Here is a 13,475-nt window from a genome sequence, read left to right on the forward strand (position 1 = left end):
AAAGGAAGTGTAAAATTGAATATCTTTCCTATCTATATCTTTTCGTATATGATTATAAATTTCTCTGGTGTCTTAATTTTTTCTAAAATAATATTGTAATCATTGCTGAGAATTTACAAATAAAAAGTTCTAGTTGTGTAGTTTGTTCGATTGATGATGGAAAGGTTAACTTACCAATAAATGATGAGCATAATAGTGATACGACCAAGTCGTGGCAGCTTGAAGAGATGTAAGACAGTGTATTGATTATGCGATTGATCCTTCTCGTTCATTGCTTTGCAACTTTTCTCAAATTCATCGAATATTTCTTGCTTCACCTCTTTACCGTTCACTTTAGCGAAGTTTTTCAGCATTTCGATCGCTTTGTCCACCCTGCCACTGGTTATGTACCAACTACGGAAGTATATGAAATACGCAAACGTTATAAAAGTCTATAAGAAATCTTCAAAATCATCACTTTCACCAACGTTTTGTGTCAACAAACTTTTTGTGCAAATTTAGATAGCGCTGTCTAGTTGCGCATCAATCATTTATTTCACACAGCTGAAAATGCGATGGCTTATCGAGAGAAAGATGTTGGCCTTGAGATGTTTTATTTATGAGATAGAGGAATCGATGTAATAACCGATTCCAAGATATAGTATGTATTGCTGGATAAAATATTACCCAATTTAATTCAGCTATAATTTTGGAATTTTTATGGTCCGATGTCAAAGGACTTTTGATGTTCTAAGAGAAACTTTAACGTAAAAGAAATTTCTTATATTTCTTTGAGGATTATTTTTAACGAATTTTCCGATGATACGAAGATACAAAAATAATCCAAAGGACGTGGTAAGATTAAGTGTTTACTATACTATCGTATACTAATTTACTTAAAAAATTTCTTTGTATTATATCTTTATAATGAAAAAGAAATTGGAATTAAATTACCGTGCACTTTCAGGAACAATCCATGGTCCTATAAACGCAACCACCATAGGACACGCGGTGACCATGCTGAGAATCCTCCAATTTGAGATCCAATATGCGATCCAAGGTAAAAGACTCGAGGCTGCCGCGAAATAAAGTCCAAACGACATGTTTGCTACCAGAGTTCGATATTTCGGACCGACATATTCGATCACTGAAAGAATAATTCGTGATATTGCTATTGTATTACATCGTTATAGAAATCTTCCCAAATGTTTCGTCAATTTTATTTCTTCATTTGATAAGATAATATTGTTTCCTTATTTCCTTTAGGTTTTTTCTTTCTTCGTCTTTTACCAATCTAATTTCAAATATTCAGATTTATTTGTAGATTTTATAAATTATTAACATCGACGATGTAAGATCGTTTTGAATTAAAAAGAATTTTAAAAGGAACACTGCTTTCATCTCAATAACGAACAGAGAGTGTCTCAGTAATCGTGGTATAAAGGAAGATTATTCTCCATAGGGAAACAAGTCACTCGAAAGATATAATTTCATACTAGAAAATTATACAGAATTAAGTATCCTGTCGTTTAAAATAAAATATCTTAAAGTATCCCTAGACACATGTAATTTTAATACTAAATTAAATATACAGTTACACAAACGAATTTTAAATTACGAGATATAATTCCAAAATACAAAGTTTCAGTAAAATCATTTACCATTAAATATCTTAAAGCTGATATCATAAAATTCGAATAAAAATCTGATTTAGAAAAAACAAATCGACATAGGGTAATGAACATTTATTCAAACACGTCATGAATAGTAAATCGTCACGTAAAACGGGACCGATATCGGTGTCCCATTATTAGGTCATAAATTATAGTTTTCCTATTCTCAACAGCTTCGGTTTTTCTCTCTTATAATTTTCTCGATGACTCACCGATAATGAAAAGCACGTTGAAGCAGTTATCGAACGAGGTACCGACGACTAATCTCGCCAGGCAGAAGCTCCAGAAGCTGTTGCAAAACGCAGTGCCAACAGACGCGACGAAGCCAACCGCGTTACACGCAACCAACGCCGGAATTCTGCCACAATGGTCGGCTATGTAACCGAATATTAAGCCTCCAAGAATGCTGCCGACGAAGAAGGCCGATTGTGCTGCTGAACCGAGGAATGCATGGTCGCATACCCATTCCAGCTGAAACAGAAATGGGGGATGCTTTATGGTTGCGGCCAGTTATGCTCGGTGAAAAAACACGGCGTGGTTGTAAAATCGATGGAGGATGAAAAGACTAACGAAGACGACGAAAGGACGAATAACAAATTGCGTAGGTTTTTAATATCATCAGAATTGATGACCTTAGTCGTAGGTTTGTTAATTATAGTCTTTTTAATACTTTTTAGTAATAAAATAGTAGAGGTAGTTTGCATAATTCTTGGAAATGATTAGAGAATTCGTCATAGTGGAAGGTATATAATTCAAGTAGAATTTTTTTTAGTAATAAAATAGTAAAAATAGAAATTAGAAATAATAATAATAAATATTCGATAAAAATTTCTTAAGTCGTAATAAGTTACCAAGTGCGTATTTATACGTTCAATTCGAAATATCTGTCTATTGTACAGTTGTAACTTTCACTTTTCGATTTATGTGACATTATATAAACGGATTCATGTTCGTGATTTAATACGCCGAGACGTACAAATAATTAAGAATGACAAGGTTAATTTTATGTTCCGCTATAAACGAGCTCTGTTAAGATGCAAGCAGCATAACAAGTAATTACACCTACGTCTAAGTTCGTGCAACCAACAAGGACTTCTTTTTTAATGACTGCATTATATGCTATCGTCAGCAGCTTTATGAAGGACCGTAAATATTTATAGAACGACAGTTCCAACGGTTTTAATTTGAATACAAATTTATTAATCGGTGTCGAAAGTTTCAAGTTACTTTATATAAAGAATATAATTTTCTCTTGTGATTTTACCTCGACAGCTATAGATTTGTATGGTATCATCGTGTGATTAAAGGTCCATCCATATTGACATGGTTTTATTGGCCAGGATGGGTCTGCCTCTCTGATACCACTCTCCAATATGTCGGTATAGTTCACATTGTACATTTTACATCGTGAAAACGCAGTCGCACCTTCCGCCAGCAATTCCTCACTTGACGCTGGAGGGATCGATATTGCAATCCTACATAAAACAAGAACACGTTACATTAACGGTGATGAAATTTTCAAGAAGTATTTTTAAGAATACTAATTTTCGTTTGATTTTCTTATCTTTTTTTTTTTATATAAGGAAGGAAAAATGGCAGCAAATGGTAGAGAGAGGGAGAGAAATTGGAAAATTAAGATGAAAATTCTATTCAAAAGTGCATAGTTTTTAATCCTAATCTTAAATTAATTAAATTCTTGAAACTTAATTCGAATCCTGCTTAAAGTAATATACATAACAATATAAAAATTCGCATAAAAATCCGCGGCCTATTTATTATTTATAAATCTGCTTTTTCAAAAAAAAAAAAAAATCAAAGATGGGAAAGGTGAAAGAATAAAACAACAGGAAAACAAAAGCACAAAACACAAAAGAGGAAAAGAGACAATGACCGTAAAAATAGGAACAAAGGCAAGAGCTGTATGGACGATCGTCCCGTATCTATTGCACTCCGAGGCATTCGAATTGTGTTGGGATTTAATTACCGATCGCTGCACGTATCGGTGAGTCTATTTCCAGACAAATAAACGGTACGCGGGGAGATTCGAGGAATTGTGTGAAACGAGTAAGAATTTTCTAGCCGATCAGTTCGCGGAACACGTGAACGTCTAGAATCTGCCGGAGGTCGTCGACCAAACTGGTTTCCGGCGGGCCCCCGGAACGCAAAGAAATCGCCGATCTACAAAGCGATAGTTTCGCCTTGGCCAGAGTGATTCAATGGAAAACACGCGTAACGAACGATTTTCCTCGTTGACGCGTCGCAGAAAACCAGATCTCGCGTGCGTCGTCAAGAACAGTAACACGATTCGTTGGAATCGTGCCATCCAGACTTCCTATCCTTTCACCGGTGATTCCTTACGTTCTTGAAATAGAACACGTGAAAAAGACGTTGATAATAGTATAACTATGGAATCGCGATTTCCAACTATTTTTATCTCATCGCAAACTGGTTACAGGTATCTCCCCCATCCCCGTACGACACGATATTTACATATGCATTTACATATATAACGCGATACCTGGATTTTCCTGATTCAATAAACACAGTTGTTTCGTGCAAGTTATCAGATATTACATTGTCGTTTTAAAGAAACAAATTGTCGCGATGCGATACGTTATCACAGCTGAGAAAATGGAAATCTCCGTGCAAGTGGAAGATTCTATCGTCGAGAATATTTATTGCGACCTGCATGGAAAACAAACAGGCTTTCGAGAAGCCTGGTTTAAACTACGTGCACGTGACTTGAACAGATATGTACATATGCATATAAATTGTTTCCTATAGAAGGTGGTTAATTCTAGACGTCGAAAGGAACGTCTTTAATGAAAACATGTATCGATTTGTTATACGATCAACATGATTATTAACCATTTCGATCTGCTCGAGCTGAAAATGTCTATTGCGTAACAGGGTAAATTCGAACATAGAGAAACAATGTGGATCGTTCGTTACACATAACTCAATAATTCAAATAAGACAAATTGCACATAAAATGTCACTTACTTTTGTTTGTCTGTGAGGTTCCATCGTTCGAGTTCTGGAACGGTACACCAGTGTTCAGCTGGCAATAGCGTGATGAAGAACTGCGTGAAGTAGAGGAACGCGTAAACGAAGGTGAAGGGCAGGAGCATGATGAAAAGGAACCATTGGTAGCGGCTGGCCTCGCCAACGTACGGTAGTATGTCGTCGAAGGTTTCGATCTTCGGACGTTCGCCCTCCTCGGCTTTTACGGACTCCACCATGACTGTCATTATCTCGATCTCTGCGAATCAACGATCCTCGATTACCTACTTAACTCGAATTACATGTTACGAGGAAACTAAGTTCAAGGTGAATGGAATATTATTAGGTCGTCGAATAAATTCATGCCGCAATACGTTCATGCCTTTTTATGTGTTTTATGAATACAGATCGATAAACGATCAAGGTGATCGATCTTATGATATACAGTGGCTCACGGAAGTACTCGAACACTTTCATATCACGAAACATTCTACATACGAAACATTCTATAATTTCGTTAACACTCCAACGAGATACGATTATCGAGATTATAATAGTAAAATTGATGGAATCAATCTGAGATTGTATGTTAAAATTATATGAGACAATGTATATATTTTCGTAAATATATATTTTAAATGAAAAATTAATATGTATATAACACATGATGATGATCTTACTACGTACATCGTGGCTTATTATTCTTATTAATTTAGCGAATAATTGACTGCTCAAATACTCTGGTAATTTTTATATATAAAATAACAATAATATATGTTTCCAATAATTATCTGTAATTTCTATATACACGTTTAGATCTGTTTCAAATTTTCTCTATATAATTACGACAATCGTGTCTCACTTCAGTGTCAATGAAATCTCAAAGTGTTTCGTATAAAAATCACCAAAGGTTTGTATAAGTGCCCGAGTACTTTTATGTGCGCGACTGTTGTTTTAGTAGCAAGTTCTCTTATGTCTATCTCTTTGTTACACTTAGCCGGATAATTTCTCATGTTTATCAACGTGTTATGATCTTTCTCTTATTAAGCGGAGAAATCTCTCCTTCGTTAAATTTTCTTAAACGGGTTCAAGGTGAGGTGAACCACATTGTTGAATTCAAGATGAAGAAGATGAAGTCTAAAGTTGAGATGAAAGGAAGTAGGTGTTTGTATTGTCTAGATATATCGCCATGCTACTTTTTGACACGATATAATCTTAGGTAAAGGCTAATTCAAGGCGATACAAAGTATACTGGAAAAAGTGATTTGAATTTACTAGAGAGGAAGAGAAAAGGAAAGATCCTTGAACATTTTTGCAAGGTTATTGCAAAATAGAGGATACTATCGAAGGCTTATTGCTGTCACTTGTACGTTCTAACTGGAGTGTCCTTTAAATAATTTGTTTCTTATTAGATCCTTTTTGCAAATGGGAAGATAATATTTTTTGGGACGTGAGGATTGTTAAATAAAAATGTATCGAATTGTAAATGTAGTGTAATCAGATGTAAATTGTCATTGGAATAGAAAAGTTTTTTTAGAAGAAATTATCATAAAATACATTATCATAAAATACATAAAATAAAATGTATCGTGCGTAACGTGTAAATAATAATTAATTCCAAAGACAGTTCATGAAAATTTTAAGTAATGGAGCACCATACTTCTGGTTTCTACTTATTTTGACACTGTACAGAATGTTACACGATTGCTGCCTTTTTTTTAAAGATTATTCAGTTAAGAAACAAGCATCGATAAAACAGTAATTATAGTTAATTATTAAAAAATCCAAGTAGGTATTACATAAATAAAATTATCGAAGAAGATATTTATCGTAAAGATTATGTGCTTATGAAAGAAGTAAACGAAATTATTGTAGCATCGTAGTAATTTGTATTAATCTTTGAATCTTGCTTAAATAAAATTTTCGATAAAAATTTGATTCCATCAGTGAACGATTATTACAGTTAATTACTCGATAATTAAAAAAAGTAAGTAAAATTATTATTACAATAATCCCGAAAAATTCTGGTATTATTCAACTGATATTATTCAACTAGAATCGTTAAGAAAAAATTCGACACCGTTAGCGAACGCTATTTTACTTTTACTTCACGAAGGCCAACGTTATAAACGTTGAATCAAGAGCAATCATTTTCAATATAAAATATACGCGCGAAAGCTTTTGCTTCCTTTCATAATTGAGTTCTTAATTTGCCGCCAATTAAACGCTTTTCCAACCACCTTCGTCCTCTAAGAAATCTTTTTATCCCCGAAAGAGAAATCCTCTTTTGCACAAACTCGCTTTTTTCAACCATCGTACAACACGATATGATATTTACACTGTACAATTTACGCGATTCAAATCTCAATCTTGCAAATTATTTCGAAAATAAATCGGTGATTAAATCGATTATAAAATCGTTCCTCCAAGCTTTAATTAATTAATTATTTCTTTATTTGATGAAATATTATTTATTATTTAAATATCGTTAATTTACTGGCGTTCAATAAAATTTCTCATAAAATTAATTTCGTTTAAAATATTATTGATTTAATGAAATGTTTTTTAGGATATTTGCGGTTTGATTTGATCTTACACGAAATCTACGAGATGATCGCGTTCGATTAATCACCGATGTAGCACATGTGTAAAACATTTAAAACAATCCATACATAGATGTTTCATAAGTATAGATGGCTATTTATTACGGTTCTGTGTAATTAATGTTCGTTGCGAATACCACGAACTTAGATAAAAAAAAAAGAGTATTAATGACGAGAGAACCGGAAGTGACCAGTCCGTGACATAACTGTTATTTTCTAGGGGCTTGGTAACATTTGCATAAATTATTTTGCGTATACTATAACGCACTTTACATTACAACGGTATGTCGATGGACATGAGAAAAGAATTTTTCTGCCACAAATTGAATGGCATTTTTGGTGATAATGATTGTGTGGAATGATGATTACTTTAATTGAGATTCTAATCGAGATTCAAGTGATATATGGAGTTTGTATTTTCCAATAGGATAAACTGAGAAAAATGTCTTCGAAAGAGAATATGCTATTTTTGAATACACAATTTTTTAGTAGGTCTAAAAGATTCTGGATTTTTTAATTCACAAGGTTGCAAATCTCTAAATTGTTCAGTCTGAATTTTCGAATCTTCTAATTTCACGATCTTCGAATTTTCTAATCTTCGAATCATTAAACACCCTAATTTTCATAGAATTTTCAAGGAAGCTATAAAATAAAAATATTAAATATAAAATAAGAAAATTTGAAAAAAATACATAATGCGTTCGATCCAACACCATTTGCTCATAGTAAAAAAAAAAAGAAAAAAAAAAAAAAGATAAAAGAAATTGTATGCAAAATAGGTAAACGTATTATAGTAAGTATTAGTCAATTATAGCAGATTGCTATCATTAATCAGTAATTATTCGAGTTGTAGCTGCATCTGCATGTACATGAAGTATACAACACTAAAAATACATTTTCCTTAATAAAAATACTGAATAAACACATTCCTACGTAGCAACTAGTCAGCTGTGATAAATTGTTTGCTTTGAACAACGATCAACTAAGTTAGCATTGATTTCCGGATTGTGCGTAAAGCGTGCAATAAAACGAACACGTGTTTATCCCTAACGTTAAGCCATAACCACCTAAATTAATACAATTTTGCCCATCAGGTACCGTCCTTATTCTGAAAAAGAAATTGCAAGTGATATCTGTGCATGCAAATAATTTGTCTATGTATATATAATAACTTATATGAAGCAAGTATTGCAATATTTCTTGTACATTGCTAGATATAATGATTTTAAATAATTCTGATTAATAAATTTGATTAAGGATTACATTGCAATTTCTAGCAAGACATCTATATTAGAAAATTGTTACAACATTAAGAAAGCGAGATCCCTTAGAATATGGTATACCAAAAAAATATCACTACCAATAATTTTACGATTAAAAAATGTAAGAAACCTTCCCAAAGTAATCGATCCGTGAAATTAATGAGAAACAATCGATGGAAACGTATGCTCCGACAAAAGCTACGTGTGGAATATTGAACACAGCTTCAAAACCGACCTTTTTTTATTAAAAACGCATAGCAGAGTAGCAATAACTCATCCACCGACGCACCAATGAAAATGGAGGCTTGTAACAATCGTCGTAACTCGAGTGACTTAACGATTTCAGGACGATCGTTATCGACCGATCGCTTCCGTTCCGGCCTGGACGTTTAACAACGAGGACAAGCGCGTGTCAAACGTTCTTGGTAACCGGTTACACAAAAGTACGCACCTTGAACAACTATTACATCCCAGAACTAATTAATAAGAACGATCATGGCTAGCACGGATACATATAGTTTGCATACGTGATTTTTTCCCGTGGGGCAGTTTTCTCGCCTTCGAATCGATCAGGGAAAGCGATCGTGATCGCGATCGAACCATTGAAATTCATTCGATGCACACGAGATACAGCTTGGCGTTTCGATCTCACGGAACTCGCACAAACTACAAAGTCAAACTTATAGACTCGTAACAATACAAAGTGGAACGATCATTTGATTTCACTTCCAATAATGAGTCTTCCTATTGATTGGTGTTTTTCTTGGTCGTAAGGGAAAACGAAGAAAAGAAACGAAAGAAATGCTCGTGTATACTGGTTATTATTAATATTGCAATACCATCGTGTTCAAGGGATTATTGTTCTATTTATTTATTTATAACGGCGTTTCGAATCAATTGTTTCTTAATATTATATATTAAAACACTTATTGTAGTCGATAGAAACAGAAATTTTATTTAAGATTGCAATTACAATTATCTGATTTTTCTGATGGACAATTTATATGGATTGATTGGAATTCGTATAACAGGAGTTCACCAATTTTCTCCGCTACTCATCATTTCTCGTTCGCATGATACGAGCTCACGCTCAATTGAGTGCTTTGAATCGGTAAAAGTTCGATTAATTAATCGAGTTCTACCATATTTAACGCGTATAAGCTTTTGCATAATAAGCAGCGAATGAAATGTAATGGAATGAAATAAAAATTTTTTGTAATACTCACACAATGAGTAAGTTAGATCAATTATTGCTTTATATGATAAAAGTCCATAGTCCAGCGACAATATTGGAATTATTTTTTTCTTATTTATCTCGGAATTTATGATCGTTTACGGCGTTCTTTTTCCCGACAAATTGAGCTTATGGAAGTAATTTCTCTTCTAGAATAATTGAACACTAACACCGTGTGCCAAGATAATGCAAGAACTAGTGTACAAAGAGTTAATCATTTTGGCTTCTGAAAGATTATATGAGTCACGGTTGTCCTATTCTTGTTGCTTAATTGCAGTGTTTGACCACCTGTTCTAGAATAGTGAGTTTACCTCTCACTGATCGGATTCGATTGGTATTTTGTAGTACAATGCTTTGTTAGTCGATCGTGGCATTTAAGCATACCAAGTTCATAGAGAAGTAGGCAGATAAGTCGTTTTCTAAGTTTACGTTCTTTAGAAAAAGATAATTTTATCATTAAAACGTCCGACCTTTTGATACCCATCTAAATATGTTATACATAATTAGTCTCGATAAATATCACGATAATGGATAAGTATATATAATCGCGTATCTGTTCCAATAAAAGTGAACACTGATGCTATCGAAAACACTTATATATTTTTAGAAATTCCAAAAACAACAAATCCGATGTCAGTGATTTTATCTGATTTGATAATTTATAGCATTAAGATTGAATACACAGCTGAGAAATTTTCTATTTCAAAGATCTATGTATCTTTGTGATTAAACAACTTTCTACAAAGTTTTATGGATTTGTTAGTTATCTTTGAAAGAATAAGTAAGCTTCAAAAGACTTTGATCTAATAAGTTTATTCCTCTTCAACCTTATACTTGATCATCAAGTGACGCTACAATTAGAAAATCAACAGAAATGGATTTATCATATTTCTTCTGTCTAACCTTCTCTAAAATAATTAGCTGTTAAATGAACCAGAGTTCTAGGAAATCTCTGGTGCTTTTCATCTTCAACGAGATACAGATATCTGACAGATACTATCAAAATTCTATAGACGTTTATCCTTCAACTCTCAGCATACCAATGTTTATGCCATCATCGACGTTTCTTCACAAAGGGTCCTTAAAGAACTTTACGATTCTGTTACTCCTAAGTTACTTTGTACTGTTATATTTTTGTCATAATAATGCCTACTAGAAATGTTTACCTAGTATATAAGTTTCACTATTATTACCATCCTATCGTATGTTGTACTCGAAATTAGTCACAGTTTCTCAGAAACGTCTAACGAATCACTTACTCTTAGTTATTCTAGCACAGACGGTGTGTTTCACTTACTGAAAATAATAAACAAAAGAAGCAAAATGATGTACATAATATCCTAAAACATTCTAAGACACTGTGGTAATTTTTCTATTTCTCATACAAATCATTTTAATTTGTTTTTTTTAATGTTTTTATTCCTATTTGATACACCGAAATGGATGTAGCAAAAGTATATCACGGTATTATCCAAATACCCTAATATCCGAACGCTCTATTATCCAAACATAATATTTCCTAGTAACGAATGCCCTTTTCCGTTTCAAATATGTACATACGTATATTATCAGTGTTCATACACAATGTACTCTTCCCTTGATTTGATTCATTGAATTCTGATCATACGAATTTGGTATGAAACTAGGAAACGTTCTAACTATCGCGGGAAAATGCGATGTAAACGAGAAAACTGGAAAGTGACGTAAGCGCAACAAAATTAGCAAAAATACACGATATTGGAGAAGCCAGAATCACAGACATTAAAGCAAGAAAAACATAATTAAAAATTATTCAAAGCACGTAAATTCCTCAGTTGTTGGCAACGGTAGAAAAGCCGTAAATATTCTGATGTAATGAAATGTTTCATCGCGATATAGACGATAATAATGACGATTTTATATAAATGAAAACAGCAGACGAAAATGCTAATGAAGAGATATATTCTCATGCCGAAGCATTCGTGGCACTCGTAGAAGAACTTCGATGGTTCGAAGTACAATAAAAAACGTAACTCTGTGTAGTTATTTAAGTTGAAAAAATTATCTGATTATGGATTCATAAATATTTAAAGAATCTGTCGATTACTCTTAAACTGTATTTGGATAAATGAAATTTCGTCTTCCTATTATTTCAGATAAGAGAGGCTCTACTACATTGTCTGCAGTATGTTTTTAATAATTAGTAAAATATCTAAACTAAATAAATGTAGACGCTAAAGTCACTGCACATCAGTATATTAAGGGTTAACATAAATACACTGATTGTCACATCACGAAGACATTTTAAACAACTAATAAGGACAAAATTGTTTATTTAATAAGTCAAAATCTCGATCAATTAATGGACCACCATTATATCGTGATATTTAACGAAACTTCCAATCTTAAGAGCCGTATATTATTATATTATAGCAGTGTTATAGCAGTCATTGGCTCAGATTTTAATTAAATTCGTCGTGAAAATTAAAAGAAGTAAAGAGACCGAGTAATCACGAAGAAATGATATGTATGTAACTTGATCGAGGCAAATACCAAACTTTTAGTTGTTATCTTTCTCTTTAGTTGTTATCTCTATTTCCACGAGGGAAATTTGGTCATCTAAGTAGTTTATTGACGCAAGTATTAATGAAAGATGAAACGCGATTGAAGCAATGAAAGAATTTCCTTCTTTTCCCTCTTCACGAAATAGCAAACAAAATTTCATACAGTAGCTCGCGTGAAAATATCTGAACATTTGTGCAAATATTTTGTAAATATATCATGTGTATTATGTTCGCAATCAATGAATATCACAATAGCTCCTATATGGATTTTCAGATTGATTAAAAATTTAACTGACATACAATAGTCATGTCTCATTCCGATACTAAAGAAATTTTTAAATATTTTATATAACGCATACAATAAAGATGCGTATGTTATCTATGCTAAATGCTCAAATACTTATAGAAGTCCTTTATGGATATAGTAGATATTATAATATAGGTGTTAGGCGAAACATTTTGAAGCTTAACTATCACCGTAATGAGACACGGCTAAGATAACACAGGTATGATTATATCGAATAAATTTTTCCCGATATACTTCATAATGTTTCGTGTAACAGATAACATACATTATACACCAAAGCATTTTACGACCATCGTTAAAATACTTTCACGACGAATCACTATACCAAAATTCAAGTCTCACGCGACACATTGATACGAATGATCCGTGCAAACAAACGTTTACCTTTTCCACGATCGTCCAAGAGCAACGCGAAACTTCACTCGGTGTATCACAGATCTCGTAGTGGTTTTGTTTCTAAAACGAGGAACTCTCCGCAGAAGTCACAGAAATAAAATGAAATCTAGCTTCTTCACTTTTGTCCGACTCGATAAGTCGATTTCGAACAAACTTTACTCTTTCCCTCTTCTTCTTCTTTCGGATGTCTTTTCACTGTTTCAACAGGATAAAACGGAAACGGGAAAAGTAATAAAAAAAATTGCGGATCGCTACGACTCTCGTGATCCTGTGATCCAAATCCAGGACACGTGCTCGATCTCGATCGTCACAGTGATCTTGGGTGCACGAGATCCTCGATTTTTCGGACGCCACACTACATCGTCGTTTAAAAGGGGGCACGCACCGACTGTTCGCCGCGTGGACAATTAGTGGGGCTTTATAGCGCGTGCAGACGAAAGCGGAGCCCCACCAGCGTCGTGTGTGCGGCTATTGG

General features: G+C 33.5%; 1 protein-coding gene across 2 annotated transcripts in view; it reads right to left on the bottom strand.

Annotated features, from left to right (window-relative positions):
• Positions 1-13,475, bottom strand: part of LOC100651365 (carcinine transporter) — a 52,592-nt gene that overhangs the window by 5,464 nt on the left and 33,653 nt on the right. The window contains exons 1-6 of one of the 2 annotated variants that reach the window (XM_012308212.3): positions 12,989-13,449; positions 4,656-4,914; positions 2,917-3,127; positions 1,865-2,123; positions 934-1,126; positions 175-393 (exon numbers count right to left, since the gene is read on the bottom strand). In XM_012308212.3, the coding sequence (XP_012163602.1) occupies positions 175-393; positions 934-1,126; positions 1,865-2,123; positions 2,917-3,127; positions 4,656-4,903 (1,130 nt within the window). In that variant the 5' untranslated portion in view covers positions 4,904-4,914; positions 12,989-13,449. Of the gene's footprint in view, positions 1-174; positions 394-933; positions 1,127-1,864; positions 2,124-2,916; positions 3,128-4,655; positions 4,915-12,988; positions 13,450-13,475 lie in introns of those variants that run through there. The other variant, XM_012308213.3, reaches the window with a different exon arrangement.

Source organism: Bombus terrestris, chromosome 4, assembly GCF_910591885.1.
Source record: "Bombus terrestris chromosome 4, iyBomTerr1.2, whole genome shotgun sequence".
In the NCBI taxonomy this organism is placed as follows: domain Eukaryota; kingdom Metazoa; phylum Arthropoda; class Insecta; order Hymenoptera; family Apidae; genus Bombus; species Bombus terrestris.